This window comes from Heliangelus exortis, chromosome 3, assembly GCF_036169615.1.
Source record: "Heliangelus exortis chromosome 3, bHelExo1.hap1, whole genome shotgun sequence".
Classification (NCBI taxonomy): domain Eukaryota; kingdom Metazoa; phylum Chordata; class Aves; order Apodiformes; family Trochilidae; genus Heliangelus; species Heliangelus exortis.
The window spans coordinates 73,324,280-73,343,997 of record NC_092424.1 but is presented as its reverse complement, the minus strand read 5'-3'; the positions used below and the strand labels follow the sequence as shown (position 1 = coordinate 73,343,997).

General features: G+C 35.4%; 1 protein-coding gene across 6 annotated transcripts in view; it reads left to right on the top strand.

Annotated features, from left to right (window-relative positions):
• Window positions 1–19,718, top strand: part of GRIK2 (glutamate ionotropic receptor kainate type subunit 2) — a 365,605-nt gene that overhangs the window by 132,438 nt on the left and 213,449 nt on the right. For 5 of the 6 annotated variants that reach the window (XM_071741263.1, XM_071741262.1, XM_071741261.1 and 2 more), the window contains 2 exons: window positions 14,299–14,480; window positions 17,688–17,741. In XM_071741263.1, the coding sequence (XP_071597364.1) occupies window positions 14,299–14,480; window positions 17,688–17,741 (236 nt within the window). Of the gene's footprint in view, window positions 1–8,285; window positions 8,332–14,298; window positions 14,481–17,687; window positions 17,742–19,718 lie in introns of those variants that run through there. The other variant, XM_071741265.1, reaches the window with a different exon arrangement.

The following is a 19,718-nucleotide window of genomic DNA, read 5'->3' as shown; positions in this document are numbered from 1 at the left end:
ATTTCCTAAAGGTAATCGAGGGTGCTTGGTCCACAATACAGTAGGAAACATCTGCTGGGAGCAATAGTATAACTAATCTTGTATAACTAACCAAAGGCAAAGTTTAAAATAAAAATAATAAAAAAAAGTCTCAAACTAGGTGTTTAATGGGCAAAGAAGTACAAAGGCATCCATTTCTTAGAATATTCTTATAAAGATGTTATAATGTATGTTGACTTTTTCAAGAATGAAAATACTGGATGCCCTTGTATGAAATGTTTTTGTAATATTTCTGACAGTGAATCAATGCCTGGGAATGGAAAATAATGGCTTATTATTGGGGAAGTGCAAATGAGAAAAATATACTAAACAGAATTCAAGAAAGTTAATGTCATTAAAACTAGAATTTCTGCCAACAATTAATTGCAGTCTAAAACAAAGAAGACTGAGATCTGTTGATTTCTTAAATAACACTGAAATTAAATAAAACAAAGCAACAGTTGTTAAATGACCTGAGTTTTCAAATCACATGAGTAAGAGACGTTAGAAGAACTTTAAAATGAAGAAATTACAGTTCTGTTAGTAATTATGCTTTGAGAACTCATAGATAATTGACAAAAGTCTCCAAGTCTGGAAAAGGTAGATGAGCTCAGATTTATCACAAGTTAGATATTTATCCAGATTTTGAAGTACATTTATTTATATAGTTCCTAAAGTTCACTTAACACCTAAATCATCCACCTGTTCCTAATAACTACTTTTCAAACTTGGAACCTGCTTAAAATTGAGCAGAATGAAGTGCAGTACTATGAGTTTTTTTGGTGCTTGTTTTTGTTTTTATGATTTTGGGGTTTTTTGTTGGTTGGTTTTGTTGGTTTTTGTTTGTTTGTTTATTTTAATTTATTAGTTAGCTGAATTTCTATTCTTGGAAGAATAAACAGTTTTCTTGTAAATACTTGAAAAGCCTCAAAATGATGAGTAACTGTCAAGTTTGCTTTATCAAGAGCAAACAACATAAAACTTCTGCCTCTGACAGATGGCCATGCCTTGTGGGTAAGGAAAACACAGTAGATTTGATAAATATTGAGTTAAGAAAGTCACAGTGTTCAAGGTGACATTCTTATATGCAAATAAGAGAAATAGGCTACTCGTGCAACTCTCGTTAAATGGATTTGAAAAAGAGCAATAAGGAGTGAGTAGATTGGCTGCGCCTTATTGCAAAACTTAAAATATATACTTACAAGGTTCATTTTCTGGTATGAAGAGTATAGAAATTACATATTCAGATGATAAGATAAGAAGTTACAATACTCAAGAAAATATGATTTCAGGTTCTACCAAGCAGATGTAGAATTAACAGTACTGTTTTTTTTCTTTAAGGGCTCTGTGGACATCCTTTCTGCAAATAAATGAAATTGTACATAAATCTGATCAAAGACAGAAGTGGGATGGGATGGCTTAGCACAGCATATTAAACGGAATTTTTTTTTTTAATATTTTGAATTTGTGCATTATCAACTAATAACCAGTTAATTTGTGTTATTTAATGGAATGAATAGCTAAAAGAGCAGTATATTTGCCATGGGGAACAAAACAGACTTGAGGCTTCCCATGAATATCAGCTGGAATGGCATGCAGTACTGTTCCACATATTTTCAGTCACTGAGTCAGAGATTGCAGTTTTGTCAAAAAGTCCACACTTTTATTGGATCATCTTCTTAAAGACAAGCCTTCTTCAATAAAACCAGATCTGGTAGAATTGTAATAATTAATAGCATTAATAGTTTTGATCTGGTTTTGGAGAATGAAGAAATATTTTGCAGACTGATTATATATTGCATAGTATCATTTAAGTATAGAGTGTTTCAGGTGCTGTGAGCAGCAATATCAACTGAAAGCAAAATTAGTTGTTACATGTTAAGCCTATCTATGGTATTTAGATGTAGCTGGTTGCTTAGTTAAGTGTATTCTTTTTATAAGGAATTTATTGTATCTTTTGTTCAGTGAAGTTAAGAAATATTTTTCTGGTGCTACATCAAAATACCAGCTGTACGGAGAATGATATGAAGTTAAAATTTAATTTTTAAACTATTTTTAGATTTTTTGCAGTTTGGAAATTAAAAATTAATTTAGCTAGCTGTCTTACTCTGATTTATCTAAACTTGACTACTCATTTACACTCACTTCTGTATTACATATTTTGCCCTCTCATTGGTAGAACACTAAAGTATACTTGAGATGTCAGCTTTTTTGTTAATTATTCTTTCAGTTTAAGCTTTTTAAGCAATATATACTGCTTTTGTTTTTGAGAAGAAATGTTCTTATTTAGTGTAAAATCCAGTTTAGAATGTTCATTTATGCTTCTTTGCCAGCCAAGTACATTTCAGTTTCTAGTACATATTAGCTTTTATTTCTTTTTGTGTAGTTTGATAACACAGTGATACTTTTATACTATGGCTGGAAATTGCTAACTTGGTTTTACTGCTTCTTTTATCATTGATTCTGACAGTTTTGACAAAAGCTATTTTGTCCTTTGACTGTAGTAGATCTCTTTTTTCCCTCTTCACCTTCATTAAACTGCACTGCTTGTAGATGTCAGCCACTTGAGAGATCATGCTTCACACTGTTACAAGAATTCCTTTGAAATGCCCAGGACTGTTAATTGTAATTACTGTCACCATCATCACACTGATTTAAAGATAAAGCTCACTTAAAATGGAAAATCTAATACCAAAGGCTAAAGATTTTCTTAATTTTCATTTTCTTAATTTTCATAATTTTCTTCAATTATATTAAATTGTTTTGGTCTGGTATTTTCACACACTAGATGCACCACACTATGTGAGGGAAAGAATATAAAGTTCTTTATGTAAAATTCTTTTTTTTTTTCCTCTTTTTTTTAAGCTGCTGCATGCTGCAGCTGATAAGTAATCAGGTGGTATGAAAAAACTTTTCTGAACTTAAGCAGCACATTGATTCCCTCTTGTGGAACTGTGTGGGATGGGGCAGAGGGCTTTTTTTTCACTGCAGTGCTGAAAAGCCATTATTAGAAAAGAATTGTTACTTGAAATAGGCTGAACTGGGATTGGCTATTTGAATCTAACTATAAAAAGATGTTCATGCTCGTGCTCTGACGTGCTCACTCGGCGTATTTAAGGAAAACAATAAAGCTGATTATTGCCTTGCACTTCAATTACAGCTGGTTGTGCTGAAACAGCAGTAAAATGGATTTAAAAATTCAGTTGCTAAGACCCAAGACAGAAAAATTAAGTAACATGAACAGGATCAGAATGGAAATCCCTCTTACTGTGGAGCTAAACCTGGACTCCTGGTTTTCTCGTTCAGAGATTTTTTTAACCCTAAGGCTAGCCTCTCCTGTGTCCTATACATAGCATTTTAGTAATCTCAGCTCCAATATTAATTATGATCATAACTGTAAACATCTCTGTTTGCCTATCCTAAGTAACTTTTGTGTAAGTGCAGATCTAAGTGAAAAAAGTCCCTTCAGTCTGTTGACAGGTACTCATACCATTGTGGCATCACTGTTGATCATAGGCTCTCCAACAAAGTAGGCTCTGTTTATTGAGCTTACATTGAACAAAAATAGGTAAGAATGCTACAGATAAAGGTGAAAGGTCTTGAGTCAGGTCCATCTTTTCACATACAAGGTAAGGATCACCTGATGTTTGGGGACTGGACTAATTACTATACTTGAGCATGCAGTTGAATCCAAAAGCTGAGGACGGGAAAACGAATCGGTTCAGCTCTCTAACACAGAGCTTTTAAAACTAAGCTTAAATTTTGGAATCAAAAACATTTGAATACATCCCTTCTTCCTACACACACTTCAACTTTCAATTAGTTCATTTTTAATAAAGGAAACTGTAAAGCCTTTAACCTGAAAATAAACACCTAAAATATTTCTGTTGTATACTAAATATTGAGCATTAGAGCTTGTGCAAAAATTGTCCAGCTTTGTGTTACACAGAGTTGCTCACCCCCCAGTATGTCAGCATGAGGGCAAGAAGAAATTACAGAAAGGCTTAGAGAGAGGCATAATTGTCAGCCCTAGAAATCTTGTTTTAGAAAATGTAAATGCATGGCTGACATCAGTACCATTATTCTATGTTTAAGTTTTATATCTGGAGCAAAAGCACTATGAGAACATGCTGATTTGGGAAAAGAAATGCCAGAAGGAGAAGTAGTTACCTTAGGTGAAAAGGATTCTCCGATAACTGGCGTGGCTACTATCTAAGTCAGTTTTTGAAAAATATCTTCAGTTGGAAATAATGTAACTTTTATTTGTCCTATTATACTCCGTGACCCAGAACTGGCTTTTCAGACTAAAGGTTATTTTAGTGATATGCTCAAGAGAAATTTATTTTCTCTAAACACACATCCTCCAACAAAACCAAAAAATGGTAAAACAAACAAAAAATGAAAACAAACAAACAAACAAAAACACACAAACCCCTCCCCCCAAATTAATTCCAACTTGATGATAAAATTATTTTTTCTAACAGCATAAACTGATAGTTTTGGAGCACTATACCTTCTTTAAGTGTGTATAGTTGATAGGTCACATCAGGTGAGAGTGAAGCGTAAAATGAATACATCAAGATATGATAGAACATGTCAACAAAGTCTAAGAGTGTTTTGATTTATGGTTTTTCAGCAACTCTGAAGAAGAGTTGTGGACAGTAGGTAACTACTGTTTGCTTTGGTAAGGGGATAAGTACATAGCTGCAGGTAGCTTGAAATTATAGGCCTCTATATAGCCGCACTCTTTCCCCCAAGAAGGAAATTTTGTCATGCAAATAGACCTTCAGAGTTTATTCTGGCAAATCCTATTATTATCATGGATGAGTGATATAACTTGGCTTGCCCTAATGAATCTATTTTTCAACTTTCAGCTGGAGTTGTTCTAAACAGAATAACTATATTTCTTGACAGAGAGCTTGGTAAATAGAATTCAATTTGACAAAACTACTAGAACTACTACTGGAGTCAGGTACCAGAAACTTTTCCTTCTTTTTACTGATATAGTACTGTCAAGATTAAACAGAAAAATAATTTAAGTCAACACTAGATATCTTTCAACTCTTATTGTAATCTCCACTAATAGTAGTGCTTTTTTAATATTGCAGATTGCAAGAGGCATAAAAAGCTCTAATAAATAATAGCTGTAATTCATACACACACATACATATGTATTGTATGTGATTAGGACTGATATGATTAATCTCTGAGGCTTCAGCCACAAGACAGAAAATTCCTTCTAGACTGTTGATCTGCAGAACTGGTATTAAGGAGATGTATTAATTTTGTTTACAGTAAGCAGAGAGTATTTTTCTGGATTATGTATCTTAAAGCTCTTTCTCCATTAAAGACACTTCACACCATTAGTAGTGTATTTAAATGGGCTTAAATATAATAGGCAACAATGTAAGGATGCTTTACAGTTCCAGAATTGGGTGAAATGATCTTAATGTAGTAAAAAGGCAAAATATGAATAAGAAAGAAAGATCCATCAAGTTTTATCTTCCCTTCATCTCTATTTCCTACTTTTCTTAGTGGTTTATTTTTTCTGTATTATTCTATTATATCCAACAACAACAGCCCACTGTTTTGGTAGCCCTGCAAATAAGTAAAGTTTCATCGTTTCTCTTTTTAATCCTTTCACTATTGGTATTTTTAAGTAGAGTTTGAGGATCATAAAACTCATCTTGAAAGTTCATGGGTAATCTGTTCAGGATGTTCAATAGCTGTGAATCATTTTATAGCAGTGAAATGTTTTGGTTCATGTGAAGCATTCTGCAAATTCCCAATGAACTGGCATTCTCCTTCCTTCTACCCGTACTCCTTTCAAAGCCCAGTACACAATGATATTTTCTGACATATAACCAGAAAAACTGGGCAGGAAGCTGTCAGGGATGGAGAAAAGTAGAGAGAGGTGTGAGAGGAAAAAAACTTGCTGAAAATAGATTAATTATTCTGGAAGCTCTACAAAGCGATATATTATTATTTTTTTTGAAGTTTTTGAGATTCCAAAGATAGGGGTAGCCTTTAAAAGAGCATTAGTGTTCTTCTGTACAGAAAAAAGGTTCATGTGTTCATCCTATTGCAAAGTGCATTTGCTTGCATTCTTCCTGTACAGCACAAAGGCAGCATTAAGGGAAATGATAAATAGTTTGATGAGCAGGCCAGGTGGCATAGCAATGGCTCTCAAGACTGCTGAGCTGGAGACACAGGTTTTAAAACAAACTTGGGGTTCTTGCTTCCTGGACTGGTTGAAGTTGAACATGTCGAGGAGGTGATGTGATTGATCTCTTTGGAGGAAGATGCCAGCTGGAGAGCTTACAAACTGCTCCTTCAGGATTCTCCTTAAAGATGAATTGATGGCAGCTTCTGAAAAGAGTTACTCACACTGCATTCTTCCCAGCCATTCAGAGGTAAGACTCTATCACAGTGGCTACTAAAAGAAGGAATTGAGAGTTTAAAGGGACAGGAAAAAGGTGTCCCTGGTGAAAGAAACTACAGGAAGTACATTCCCATCCCAAAATGCAGTTATTATTTCTACACTGTTTTAAAATAGATTGTTTTTAGGAGCCTGCCCGCATAAATGTGTGGTGGTTTTTGTGTTTTGGGTTTTTTTATGTGTTTTGTTTTAATTACTCTGGGATTCTGTAATGTCGATAAAATGAGGGCTCAGCATTTAATCTCAGAGCTGCACTTAATTTTATATTGTAAATCAGTTGCTTTAAAAATATTCTAAGCTGAAATCTGAATTTTTGCTTTGACAAATATCTCCTCAAAATCAAGGTGACTTGTTTTGTCCTTAGCTCCATTGTCCCTATAGTCACACTATGTTTCTTCCTTCATAGGAGGCTCTGGTATCTCATTTTCTCATTAGCTATAGATAAGCTACATACCATGTCCTTTTGAAACTGTCCCTTACTGATTCAGATGCTTTCTTTCTCAGTGCATGTCAGCTCGTTACTTTCATCATGAATAACCAGCTCATACATTTCCTCTACTATCAACAGTAGACAACAGCAACTGAAGTTACTTTTGGATTAACAGTAGTTTAGAAATTAAGAATTAGTGTATAAATATTCCATGCTTGTTTGACCTAAATGTGTCCTGGTGTCCGTAGTCACGGGCGCAGAGGATAGAAAGGTAGAAATGGTGTCACACACACAAACTGGACCCGGAAGGAAGCAGCAGCCTTACCCGAGTCTCTAGAATCTCAACCATGAAAATTAGCCATAACAGTGTTGGGAAAAATAAGAACACAGAACAAATGCTGGCAACCTCTAAAAATGAAAGCAAAACACTGAATTTGTCTGACTTCACCTGATGTATTCAGGATTGTATGCTCACTTTTGGTACTAGTTTTGCTGCAAAAAGCCTTAAAAAGTATCATGTTTTACAGCTGTGAAAAGTTAAACTCCAAATACAGGTTTTTACTATAAGGATATTGGCAGAATTTAATTCTCTCATATTTTGATTTCCTGGTTATTCCTTATCTGCGTGATGATTTCATCCCCTGGACCTTTTTTGGGCCATCGCACCTACTCTTCCTGCAGAATCCAGGATGTTAGATTGAAGTGGGGAAGAGAAGTGACATCCAGGACCTGGGAAGCAGTTCACAACTGGGCCCAAGTACTGCAATTTTACTTGTAGGAGCTTGTTCTTTCAGGTTATAAGTTTTCAGCACTTAATTTTTTTTTAATTTGGTTAAAAATAATGACCCATGGTTCAATATTTAACCTAGAAAAGAAGGATGGGGAAAATTAAAAGTGCTCGTCATGGTTTGGAAAACACCGAAGGCAAAGCAATCCAGAGTCAGGGGTTTTGATTAATTGCTTTTAAACACAAGCTTCAGATCACTCAAAAAGGGAGCAATTACCTAAATGCAGGCCGAAAACACCGTGTATGTTCTCACCCCGGGTTACGAGCAGTCAGTCCGCCCATCGACGTTTCCCCTGGAGCTGAGCGGGGCAGCAGCAGGTTAAACCGGTGCCCTCTAACGGTTTCTGCGGGTGTAACGGCTTTACCCGCCATTCCGGGCTGCGGCCATGGCTGCAGGGCTGCACTGGGGCAAGGAAATCCCTCCCTCCAAGAGGCTGTTTCCCAGCGCCGAGTGGCTGCATGGTGTCTTTTACTTTTGAGCAGGAGCAGGGCTGCCATCCTTTATTTGTTTATTTGTTTATTTGCTTGTTGGTGTTTTTTTCAGGTTACGCCACTTTTGCTTGGAAAAATGCTTCTCTCATTTTTATTGTATAGGAAAATGAATCTGCTCTTCGCACGCTTTATACATAAACACAAATACTGCATCACAAATGCCAGGTGTGGAAGGGAACTTTCAGCCTTTGAATAATCCAGGCCTGGAAAGCCTTTGCTCACTTTCAGTTCCTACTGATGTCCGAATGAGGAAATGTGCTTCTAATCACTTTACACTTCGGTGCTCTCACATAAAACCAGAAGTAACTGAGAGACGCACACTCAGCACTAACTGATTTTTGGTTTCATGAGGTGTTTGCAGCCTGAAGCTACAAGCTGACTGTGGCTGCACTTCTTGCCAACCCTGACACAGCCTCATGGTATCTTCCCACACCACAGAGCAGGGTGTCTGGGGGACTCTGTGTGGGAGACGGCAGCTCTTGTGAGTGTGGGAGTTTTGTTTTGCTGAAATTGTTCCCATGAGAGCTTAGCAAGCTGGAAACTCTTGGATTTGCGCCAGGAAGGATTTATTTTTTAAGTATGGATTTGAGATGAGCAAATATTCCTTGCAGAGAGTGGCCTGGTGGACTATTGGAGTGAGTCATTCAGTAGACTGGGACATGTTTTGTGCCCTGCATAATTCACCTAGACTTAATAAATACTGGTGTCTGGAAACACAATGAAAAATGTATGTTAAAATCCTAAAAATGCAAGTGTGTGGAAACTGTAACCATTAGTAAAATTAAATATTCTGATATACTTAGAAGCTATGAGCAACAATACTACACGTTGAAAAGTTCAGGTTGCTTTTTTTCAGTTCACAATGATGAGGACAGGAGTAAAACATTAGCTTTGAAGTACCTAGAGTTTGTTTATGTCTCAGGTTTGCTTTATCTTTAAAATGTTTTACGGAAGCTCCTTGGTTAATGTCAATATACCTGGGCGGTTAACGGAAGGCATAAATATTTCTTCATTTCCCTGCATGCACACCTGTACTGCCCCAGCACTGAGATACGGTCAATGCACAACAGAAATGTGCATTTATAGGTTTTCTTTGCTGGTAACAGGTTCCCTTCTTCCCTTCTGTTCCTCTGGTAGCTTCTACAGCTTTTCTACTGCCTTCACACTGAACTGGGGCAATCCCATGCATGAATACAGGTTGGGAGGAGAAAGGATTGAGGACTGCCCTGAGGAGAAGGACTTGAGGGTGATCATGGACCGGAAGCTTATCATGAGCTGTCAATATTTGCTTGCAGCCCAGAAAACCAACAGTGCCCTGTGCTGCATTAAAAGCAGTACATTCAACCAGTTGAGGGAGGTGATTGTCCCCTTCTACTCTGCTCTTGTGAGACCCCTCCTGGAGTTCTGTGAGTTCTGGAGTCCACTACAATAGAAGGACACAGCTCTCCTTGAGCTTGTCCTGAAGAGAGCCACCAAAATGATCAGAGGGCTGGAGCACCTCCCCTACGCAGACAGGCTGAGGGAGTTGGGGTTGTTCAGCCTAGAGAAGAGGAGGCTCTGAGGTGACCTTATAGTGGTTTTCCAATGTCTGAAGGGGGCCTACAAGAAAGCTGGGGAGAGGAAAGAAAACTTGAAGAGGGGAGACTTAGGCTAAATATTAGGAAAAAAATATTTCCTGTGAGGGCAGTGTGAAGATGGAACAGGTTGCCCTGGGAATATTTGGATGCTCTCTCTCTGGAAATGTTCAAGGCCAGGCTGAGCAACCTAATGTAGTGGAAGGTGTCCCAGCCCACAAAGGGGGTTTGGAACTTGATGATCTTTAAGGTCCCTTCCAACCCAAACCATTCTATGATTCTATGATTCTAAGACTATAAAGGTGTAACCAAGGTGATTGGTTTAACACCTGAGAACAGGAGTAAAACATACAGAAAAGGCACTTTGCTCTTCTAAGTAAACAATTTTCTGAAAGACCAAACAGCCAAGAAAGGACAACCAAAACCCTTGATACATTAAAAAAACTGTGTAGTACTTGTATAGAAAAATTGAACTTCATTAATCAGTTTAATTTTCAGGTACCCTAAAATTAATTTCACAGGCACTCCCACAAATATAAGTTTTGTTCTGGGGTGGTTCTGATTCCAAAACTTGCACAGCAAATCTACTTTTGTCTCTTGCTAATCTTCAGAATTGTTTCAGTATGGAAATGTGAGAACAGGGACTAAAGACCAGGTGTTTCCTTTCTCAGGTGACTGTCATAACCATCATACTAACAAGTGTTTATTTGTCTCCTACTGAGCAACTCCAGCTGCAGATTTAGATTAGAATTTACTTAAGAATAGTCTACAATACTCTATTTGTTCTTCACCTCCCTAATAAAATTCGACTCCTCTGGAAAAACAAAAAGATCCCCAAATATATTTGTGATTACAAAAATCCTGAGGGAAGAGTCATCATGCTGTTATCTAAAAACAACTGTGTGGTTGAGAGACAGTTCTGATTTTTCTCATATTGTTTAAATGCATATTTTGTAATCATTGCTTCCATTTGAGAAGTAAACAGCAATGAAGTTTTGAATCTTGTAATCTGTCTCTTTTAGCATATTTTCAGCAATAATGTTTATATTTTAAATACTTTTCCATTTTGCTGTACATCTCATGAATATGATTTTTTTAGCAAAGTATGAAGTAGTCTTTGGAAGTTTACTTAATGCTCTCCATTTGGGAGATCAATAGCTTTTTTGTGAAACCGGTAATAATCTCTTCCCTACCACATATCTATGACATAAAGCTGTGATAAGACTCATAAGAGTCTTAACCTCATGTGCTCACAGTGGTTTCTAGTTAGGATGATCTGCTGCAAGAAATGACTGAAAGTTAATGGAAAACGTTCAGTGTGACATAGAACATTTTCCACTAAATATTATTTGGATGTTAAAATGCAGCTTATCCCAGAAATCCCAATTAATACCTGAATACCTTAAGGGATACGAGGTTCCAAAGATGTCTAGCCATTCAGATTATAGACCCTTCACCAAATCTGCCATTTTACTCATGTCTTCTTGCTCTTAAGTGTGTGATGTGTGTAGTTCAGATAGATGCATGTCTCGAGTTCATATCCTGACAGCTCATACATTTGTCTGACATTTCATACTGTTGTCTGTTACATGGCAACACATTTTGCAGCACTATCTGCTATGAACTAACATGACTGTTTAGAAAGGCTCTGTTTGTTTTCTGAGTCATATTTGACTAGTGAGCATCAAAATACAGGACTTTTTTCCTTTCTGGAAGAATTTGTTATACTACCTGTACCATATTGCTACTCTTGTTCTAGTTGTTAAATCAAAGTGCATGGGTATCAGTAAATGCACAACTGGACGAACTTATCTTTTGAGAAAGGTTCTGCTTTGAAATACGGTCCTTCCTGCATTCTGAAATAATCTAAATTTTTTGGCTGCAAACATTCAAGTTGCTTTATTTTTCAAAATCTGTAGGAAATGGGAAAGACTTGGGGACAATACTGTGGGTTTTTTTGACACATCACTGTAAGTTGTTTTTTATAAGATGGTTAATGTCTGTGGGTATGCTGTGTTGTTAATTTTAAAGCTTTATTTTCATGTAGTTGTCCCAGATCATCTGAAAAGGGTACTACTATTTTAAGTCAAAGAAGGCCTGTCTTCTTTGTATCTTTTAAGTATATTTATTCAGGTTTACTTAGAAATCAAGTACTCAATACATTTAATATTCCATTAAATACATTTATTCATTTTATATAAATATAATTATAGAATTTGAGGCAAATATGGCAATTTAAAAAATTTGCATCAGTTTCTAAAAGTTTCTAAAAGTACTGTTTTCACAACCATGTAGACTTACATCTGTCATTTACTCTGAAGTCATGCATACCATCACTTCCATATTATCTGTGCTTAGCAAAGAGCAACCAGGTCTGGTCTTGAGAAGGCACTTTAATATCTGCATTAAATAATATCTGTTCTGCCCTCAACATCTCTATTAAAGATTCCAGTAAATATAGTGATGTTGTTGTGGTTTGTTAATGGTGGCTTTTATCTCCTGTTCAAAGCAGAAACAAAATAAAGCAAAGAAAGCAGGACAAGTCTAAAATTAGATTTGCTAAATATAATGTAATAGGAATAAAAATTATTTGCAAGTTATTTGTGGTGTATAAAGTTTCTAACTGCCTTCTTCCAGCAAGCAATGACTAATAATCTGGAACACATAAAATGATTTTTTATCCTCTCTTGAGTTAAGCCATTTATATTCTGACCTTAAATTTTGGTATGCTGTTATGTTTAGGTACAAAGACTATTAACATTTTCCACATTATAATCTGCATGGAAAATGTCAGTCCACACTTGATTTACTGGATTTAGTTCTTCACAGTACTTTGTCTGTCAATGAAGGTCCTATAGGAATGTTTTTAGAAGGTGGAAATTTGGGAGATTATTTAGCTGTGGGTAAAAATTTCCTCAGTTTGAACAATGTGTACAGTTTTGAAAATGTTTGCATGTGATAGGGGTATTACTGAGAAATTGTGATGACACCTGAGATACTGTATCTGTGGTACAGACTTGTGAATAAAGAAAGAATTCTTCAATTGACTGTAACAAGGCTTTCCTTCCCCACTCTCCTTTTGGGCCTAGGAGGTCTATCGAGGTCCTCTGCAAGATCTCCACATCATCAGTCTTAATTTAGGAAGACCTTATATAGTAAGCTATGATTCCTGTTGTAGCTAATTTCAACAGGAATTGTTAAGAAAATAATGTGGATCCTTTGCAGGGTCAAAAAGGGGAAATGATGAAACAGAGGAGACTGGTTTTATTTTTTAGTTATATCATCATTTAGTCTGGAAATGATTAAAACTTGAGTTTTTTACCATCTAAAAGCTTCGTATCAGTATGCATTCTGTTATTAGAAGAACAATCTATGTTGCAAAAAGGCTGTCTTAAATCCTCTGTCAGGGGTTGTCAGCATTTCTTACTGACATTGTTGCATTAAGACAACATCATTTCCTGAAACCAAGACAGATTAGAGATAAAATACCAGTGTTTTTAATACTGGCTAGTCCTGTCTGTTATGAGGACTAAATAAGAATTTGTCATCTCCATTAATATTTTTAATATAATGAAGTGAGATATTCCAGATTTTAGAAACACTTAGCTTCGTTTACATCTGGATCCAGCTGTAACTGAAATCCTAAGCAGAGCTTAAGTTTTTTGGCCTTTGTGTTAATATATTATGTGCACTGCAAATGTGATGATGAACAGCAACCTGTTGTGATCATGCTCCAGTGCAGGAAGGAAGGGAGCATGGCAGAATATATATTTTTTTTTTTCCTTTTTTTTTTTTTCCCTGACAAAGAAATTGCTACTTTGTAGAAGACTTATTCTAATCCTATCATTTTAGTACAGTTAAACAACCTAATATTTAATGTTAGTCACAGACATAGTAATGATCTGTAAATCACACCACACATTGTTATGCTGCGGTGAACGTAGCATTTAAAAAAAAATGTTAACGCATCTAATTCCACAGTAAAAGTACAGTAATTCCAAATGGAGTTGTGGATATTGAAGGTGATTGCAATGGCATGAGGCATATAATCAGATTCTTTGCTGCTGAATAGATGTGTTTTATTACATGTATAATAAAGAGAAAAACAACAAACACTCTCATGTGTATTATGTGAGTTTTCTTAAGTGATGAAATTATTAATAACTTTTTATATAAACCTGATAGATTAGATGGAAGACTGTCAAGCCTGATTACAAACTGATAGCACTTTAATTGAGTTAGAATATTTATATTTCTTCTCTGAAGAAGGATGTCATAGCTGTATGATGATGCTGAAGGAAGATTTGTCTTTCTTAAGGTAATCCTAACTGAGGCTGCTTGCCGTCTGCTAATTTTAAGGAAGAAGAAAGACTTGTTATAAAAGTATTGTGACTGCTGATATTTTATTTTTCCTTTTAAATAAAATTTTTGTGTATCGGTTGCAATGTACTGAGACAGGAGGAAAATTCAGGTAACTTTGATTGTTTACAGTAAGTTTTCCTGCTAGCAACACAGAATCTTGTTTTGGTAATTTTCTTTTCACTCTTTTTTCTTTAAGGCCTTATTCGGTTACAAGAACTCATCAAGGCTCCATCAAGATACAACCTGAGACTAAAAATCCGCCAGTTACCAGCTGACACAAAAGATGCAAAGCCATTGCTAAAGGAGATGAAAAGAGGCAAAGAATTCCATGTCATCTTTGACTGCAGCCATGAGATGGCTGCAGGCATCTTGAAACAGGTAATCCTCATTTTGCTTCACATGGCCTAATCTTGTTCATCCCTAATAAGTAAAAGTAGTATGCAGATTTTATGGCATTTAACAATCAGGGGAATTTTATGATAGTTTTGCTGAGGTATAACTAGAACTCAACCAAGGATTTCTGAGACAGTTTTATTTGTGACTCTAATGGTAGCTACCTTCATTATGTTTTTTTTTTTGTTATTTTTTTTTTTTTAAACAGATTAATTGGTTCATGTACAGGGGAAAAGGTTTATCAACCTTTCAGCTATGAAGAACTGGTAATTCAGAAAATTGATGCTTTATCTTAGATTTTAAATGCTTGTTTAGTATTATTTTATTTAACAAAGGTGTGGTTTTGTTTTGTTTTTAAATTGAAGCCTCTAACTTGTTTGCTCGTAATCAGATAGTGACATCTGAATAGTATGTTACCAACAGAAAACATTAAATGTTTTCCACCTCCAGGACAGAAGATATGGATATCGTTTAGAGCTGTATTCTCCTTGCACTACATACAGGACTGCAAAACCCCTTAAGACATTTTTGTAGGTGCAATATGGAAGATAGAAAAATACCTATAACAAAACAGTATTCAACAGTTCTAATGCACAGCTTTTAGTGACTTTAATTAATATTTTTATTATGCTTGCTAGCAGACAGGTTTAAGTTGAAAACAATGTATTTACAAGTTCAAAATATGTCTCTCATTAAAGGTGCTTAGGAGTATCGTTGCACATACAATTAAATTTGCCATTAAACATACATGTGCACTATAACTTCCGTGCTTTACTGCTCATTGATTAATAGGCTTTTATTATTTCCTAGTAATTGTAAATCTCTGCTAGTGGTTTTTGGTCTTTGCTAAGCATAAGCCAACCAAGTAATCTAATATTTTAGACCAAGTCATTAAACGTAGATTAAATTATTTTAACAGCCTAAAAATGCAGATGGAAAATGTGTTGTTGACAACACAATGCTGCAGTACTAACTGTTACTCCATCAAGTTGCATTCTTTATTCTGTACCTAGTAATTTTCAGGTGAGGGGAAACTTTTCTTTCACACTATACAACATTGTGTAAAATATATAACCGGAAGGAAATAGTAACAAAATTAAAAGCATTGTATCTTTAATCATGTCCCAGGTCCCAAGAGTGAGCATTTAACCTATTCAGATAAAATTTTACTGCTATATCAAAATGCTCTGCTCTGCCTAAAGATTACAGAAGATACAGGAACCATTCCTTTATGACTGTTCAGTTCTTTATCCAGTTTCTGTAGACATTTAGCTTTCATTTTAGCTCCAATATTGCAATGTTTTAAGTGTCTAAAATTATCAGTATTGCAGCTAAATACAAGCCAAGCTCTTACTTTCAAAAATGATACAAAGGATGGTAAATCTGTATTTATTATTTAGTGATACCATTCCAAATATTGTGTTCACAAGTATCTGCTGAAAAATAAAAAATCTTTGTATATTCATTTGTGAGCTATTAACCATTTTTTTTCTGGTAATGGAGGGATAAACTTGGGGAGATAGGGCCAGGGTTTTTTTCTTGGAGGACGAGAAAACAAGAAAAAGAAGTACCTTGAGAGGCCATTAAAATGGCAGCTACTGTTTTCTGGCCAAAAATACATCATGGAAAGAAAAAAAATCCCATTGTTCAGACAGGCATAATTAAATTAAGGCAAATCTCAGTGGTAACTACATCACAAGGCAGTCAGGAAAAGCAGACATGATTTAAAAGGTTAGGGAAACACTGGAATAATGAGAGCAAAGGAACAAAAATGTTAAGAAGAGGAAAAAGGAATAAGGTCTTTTAAGAAGTGAGGAAAGTGAGAGAATAAAGACCTGGAGAAGACACGACATCAGCACATAAGAATCAGGAGCACACATAGGATATTCTTGTGTAGAGATTCTGTGGAGTATGAAAGACCTGCTTATAAGCAGGTAAGATATAGATGACTGAAAATGTGTTGCATATACAGATAGATAGACATAATGCACAGGGATAGGCATTCTCTGCTGCAGTTTTTGTCAGTCTAAATTATTTTGTCTAAAATATTATAAAATCTGATTTACAAATGATATTTTGATTTCATTTAGCTTTTAACTTTTGTTTGGAAAAGAACATATAGACTAGTAATTTCATAATTTTTCAGACAATGTCACAAGTAAAAAGCTTCTACAACCTTCAGACCTGCAATTATTTTTTATACAAATTCTGGTATTATGACAGTTGTTTAATAGTTGCCTTCAGTGTGTTTGAGGAGGTGTAACTGGTAGCAACTAGGCAAAGAATTCTGTTGATATTTCCTGAAAGAAGAAAATATTGCTTACTTGTATAGTTTTTTTACGATGCTTAAACTAGGCAAAAATCATTGTAGATACTAAAATGATTCCATAAATTCCATTAGTGTGAGGCAACTTTTCTGCAGTGCATGAAGATAGAAGTTTTTCATGTGAAAATGCTCAGAATGAGTAGAAGTGATGAGGCATACCTAGTTTATTGCTTTAGGATTATATCTACACATATTTATTCTTATGCTGTTAAGAGAAAATCATGAACATTTGAAAACACACAGTTGATCAAAAACTATTTGGTATTGCATAATAAGATGGATGAGAGTACTTAACAGATATGTGGGTATGTAAACTAATAAATTAATACTGTGAATATTTGGTTGTGGGTTTGTTTTTTTGTTTTTAATGAAGTACTATGTTGCTGTTCAAAATTTGGCTTGAGTATTTTCTTCCATGACTGGAAAACTGTACACACATATAACATAAGCTTGGATTTTTCTTTAAAATCATAGTATTGCTCATTAAATTAGAAAAAATATTTCCCCTTTAGGTTATTCTTTTTAAGGGAAGGGTTCAATAACGAATCAAAGTATTGACTCAAATTTTGTGTGGCAACTTAATACATCCATTAGCATGTGAAACTATAAGCCTCTTTCACATTTACAGCACTGAGCAGTATAATAATATTCTTTCTATCAGAAGATCTGGTTCATAAATTCCTTTAATAGTCAGTAATCTGCTCTAACTGCTAGGAAATGATTTGCTTGACCTAATTTTAGTATAATTCTAACCCTATAGGCTGATCCCAATAGTATTCTTTAGCAGCTTTTCATTTGCCATGTGTGATAAAATGCATTGTGTGATCTCAGAAAGATTAATTTTTTTAAAATTTTTTTTTTTTAAGGCTTTAGCTATGGGAATGATGACAGAATACTATCACTATATCTTTACCACACTGGTAAGTGGCTTATAAAAACATACTGATGACATCTAATAAAGATGTTACTTTCCTAATTATATTACTTGACAAAAGAGAAAAAGGTCTCTCCAGAATGGGGTGTGAGTACAAGATGAACACGATAAACAACTCTTTTCAGAGTTTTTTAACTTTCAGTGAAAAAAGAATAAAATGATTTAATTGTTATTCAACAGGATGCCCTGGAAAACAATAGATCAAAAAAAGCAAGTGACTCTGCAACATTTTCAAGCAGGGTTAAGTATATAATTCATAACGATTGTTTATATTATGAATGTTATCCTTTTTCTCTTTTAGTATTTGTATTTGAAGATAAACTTATTCATATATTCCATATTTTTATCCAACATTTTACAAGGTAATTCTTCACTGTCATATGATTCCTGAATAATTTGGTGTGAATATTAGCAGCATTTTATTTAACAGTCCACATGGTCTTTTTAGGCATATAAATTTGTGCAATATTCTTTGTTATCTATTGTAAAAGTAATTCAAAGGAATATACTCAGTCTTGGAACTACCAGGTTTAACATATGCAATAAATGAACATTCAAGATGTGAATGCTCTTGGAAATCATAACAAATATATATGTGAAACCTTTTTTGTTGCTCATCAGAGTCTAAGAAACACTGTGTAAGTTGGTAAGCTAGTACTTCAGAAACTACAATTGTGTGCATTTCTCCATTTTCCATGGTGCTGAAATTTGCCTGTTTAGATTGCAGTTCATTAAGAGTCTTAAAATACAAATTATTTCAAGCATGAGGCAGTTTTTCCTTGGTAAAGCCATGCTTGAAATTATCTATGTTTAAGGTCACTTACATGCTAACGTCCTTCCAGAAATGAATCCTCTGTGGTAGGATAGAAAGCTTACCTGAAAATCACAAAAAAAGAAGTTCATGGAAAGAATTTGCATGGAAATAGATTGTTGAACAGAAAGAAAATTAATCTGTCGATTTCATTAGAAATGTAAAGGCAAAATACCCCCTCAAGTTTTTGTCTTATTTTAGAAGAATAAGTTGTTCTGTCACTTACAGATTGAGGATCACATGCAATAGAATTTTCCCCAATTATTGTATCAAAGTGGATCCAAAGTTTCAAGGGATTTTTTTATTTTGTAAATTTAGATTTTGCTATTGGTGAAAATTGCTTCTTTGAGTGGTAAGTTGTACAGTGGTGTTTAATTTTTATCCTTATATCTATTTTTAAAAATCAAGATTTTTTTGTTATTATTATTTTCTTATTAGAAATTTTTAGGAGAGACAAGTATTACATTGGCTTGGGACTATCAAACGATAATTTAGTGTGCACAGATGCATGATTGTTACAGTTGGAAATAACTTTTAATTTTAGATCCACGAGAACAAAGTCCAACCACCAGGGGTCAGGTGCAAGCATGAAGTTTTATTTACCAAATTACAGGTGATATAATCCGATGAAGATATGGCAAAATATGTTGTGAGGCAAAAGAGAGAGAGAGGTTAAAGAATGAGCAAAAGAGAGAAAAAGAGTGAGAGAGAGAGAAACCACCACCCACAGATCCAGTGGGCTCCATCGATCTTTCTTTGAGATGGCAGTCAGAGCTCCTGTGTGGGGTTGTGGGTCAGTAGACCACTTCCGGGACAAGCACATTGGCATTTTTATCCCGATTTTCCAGGCTGACTCCCCAGATGGGGGATGGTGCCCCACTGCTGACCAGGCTGAGTCAGGCCCCAGGAATTTTCCTTCCCTGGGGGGGTGGTGGGGGGAGTCCGGTTGCCACACTGAGAAGGCCATTTTAGGGCGGCCTACCTGGAGGGAACCTCCACCTGATTTCGAGGCTGAATCAGGTTCCAAGAATTTCACCTCCCAGGTGGTCACTGGGACATGGAGGTACTGGAGAGGCTGCAGAGAAGGGCAGCCGGGCTGATTAGGAGTCTGGAGAACAGATCTTATGAGGAGAGGCTGAAGGAGCTGGGGCT